General features: G+C 39.0%; 1 protein-coding gene across 1 annotated transcript; it reads right to left on the bottom strand.

Moving 5' to 3' along the window:
* Positions 1-325: 325 nt before the first annotated feature.
* LOC134283164 (late histone H1-like) lies at positions 326-1,284 on the bottom strand. The gene has a single exon (XM_062765622.1). It carries the CDS (start codon positions 1,203-1,205, stop codon positions 648-650), a length of 558 nt encoding a protein of 185 aa, XP_062621606.1. The 5' UTR covers positions 1,206-1,284; the 3' UTR covers positions 326-647.
* Between the last annotated feature and the right edge of the window lie 478 nt (positions 1,285-1,762).

The following is a 1,762-nucleotide window of genomic DNA, read 5'->3' as shown; positions in this document are numbered from 1 at the left end:
TGTAGCCATATTATCAATGAACCGAACTGACATCATTTTCGATGCATTTATCATCTCGTGAATGCTGTAGCTGCGCAGTTCTAACCTGATTAATTTCCTTCTAATTAAAATAAAATAAACTTTATTATTTACTAATTTTGGTCTCTAACAGTAGGTTATGAGTACATTAGCACTTTGAGTAACTTTGGGCTAGTTTGGTAGAGTATTAAGAGCAGTCTTGGTATTTCTTATTTTACACCAGACTTGATCAAATATGGCTTGTACATCCCCCTTAAACAGAACATCAAACAGTTCTTGGGTAAACTAAGCAATAAATAACAAGACATTATTACAACTTTTTAAATTTTTATACAAGATTTTTTTCCTTTTTGCACATAAAAATGAATATATACACACTCATAGAGTGAAAAAGAACATTTTCTGTTAACAGATGTAAGATGAAACAATGAACATGAATATGATAAAATGAGCACTTCCATTCATCTCTTACATTATACTTTCACACACCTTTAGCACATTATGAACATGAATTGCTGCCATCTGAAGTCCAATGAATATGAAATTGTGACACATCAACTAGCGTCTAGAAATGAGAAGTCCCTGTACATATGTACAAAATAAATAGTCCACAAGTCGGCTTAGCACGTTCACTTCTTGGCCGCGGCCTTCTTAGGCTTTGCTGCTTTCTTGGCTTTAGGTTTAGCGGCTGCCTTCTTCTTGGCTGGAGATTTGGCGGCCTTCTTTGGTTTCTTCTCACCAGCAGCCTTGGGTTTCTTGGGAGACTTTGCCTTCTTTGCTTTAGGTTTTGCGGCCTTCTTCTCTCCTGCGGGTTTCTTTGCTGCAGCCTTCTTGGGTTTCTTAACGGCGGCTTTCTTGGGCTTTACTGCTTTCTTGGCTTTGGGTGCCTTGGCGGCTTTTTCTCCCAGCTTGAAGGATCCCGAGGCTCCAGTTCCCTTGGACTGCTTCAGACTTCCGTTCTTCACTCCAGCCCTGAGGGCCATTCTCAAATGACGGCTAGCGGCCTCAGCATCAACTTTGTTGTTGGCGACAATGTACTTCAGAATGGCCTGTCTTGAGGATCCTCCCTTCTCTTTCAGAGCTGTAAGTGCTGCCTTGATCATGTCGGAGTATTTTGGATGAGTTGCAGGCTTCTTGGGCTTGGCAGCCTTCTTTGCCTTTGGTGTAGCGACGTCAGCATTAGACATTGTTGTTTTTTGAGTTACGAGATATCGTACGTCTTTCCAACACAGAGAAAATTCGTGTAATGACGCCGTGTCGATCTGTGCTCTTTATATAGATCGAGCGCGGACGTCTGAGAAGGCACCCAACAGTGCGAGCTTGAATTCAAGAAAATGTCTGCCGTGTTTCTATATTTGTGTTTCTTGCCTCAGTATATGGCCTATTTAACCTATTATTCAAAAAGCAATTTAATTTTGATGAACGTTAATCGAAAGTTAGATGTTTTGCCTACAAAATAAATATATTATTTTACAGTGACACCCCGAAAATAAACAGAAAATCGAATCGAAACGAGAAAATTTTGACTTGCAATACCACTTTGCGCTAGTTTGAAGATAAACGTTTAAAAATTATGACTGAATCGAGTAGATTTTAATTATTAAATTGAATTACCCATCATTATTCTATCATACTCTGCAATATCTAGACCTACAACACAGAAATACGATGTATAAACTCATGTTGAAAACACCGTAGAAAACACAAAAACTGAAGCTCCGCCATTTTTTCTCATAACCCTCGA

This window comes from Saccostrea cucullata, unplaced genomic scaffold (genome assembly GCF_032062105.1).
Source record: "Saccostrea cucullata isolate Sc308-1 unplaced genomic scaffold, CSIRO_AGI_Scuc_v1 ctg17316, whole genome shotgun sequence".
NCBI lineage: Eukaryota > Metazoa > Mollusca > Bivalvia > Ostreida > Ostreidae > Saccostrea > Saccostrea cuccullata.
The sequence above is the reverse complement of the archived record's forward strand: the minus strand, read 5'-3'. Positions and strand labels throughout refer to the sequence as shown.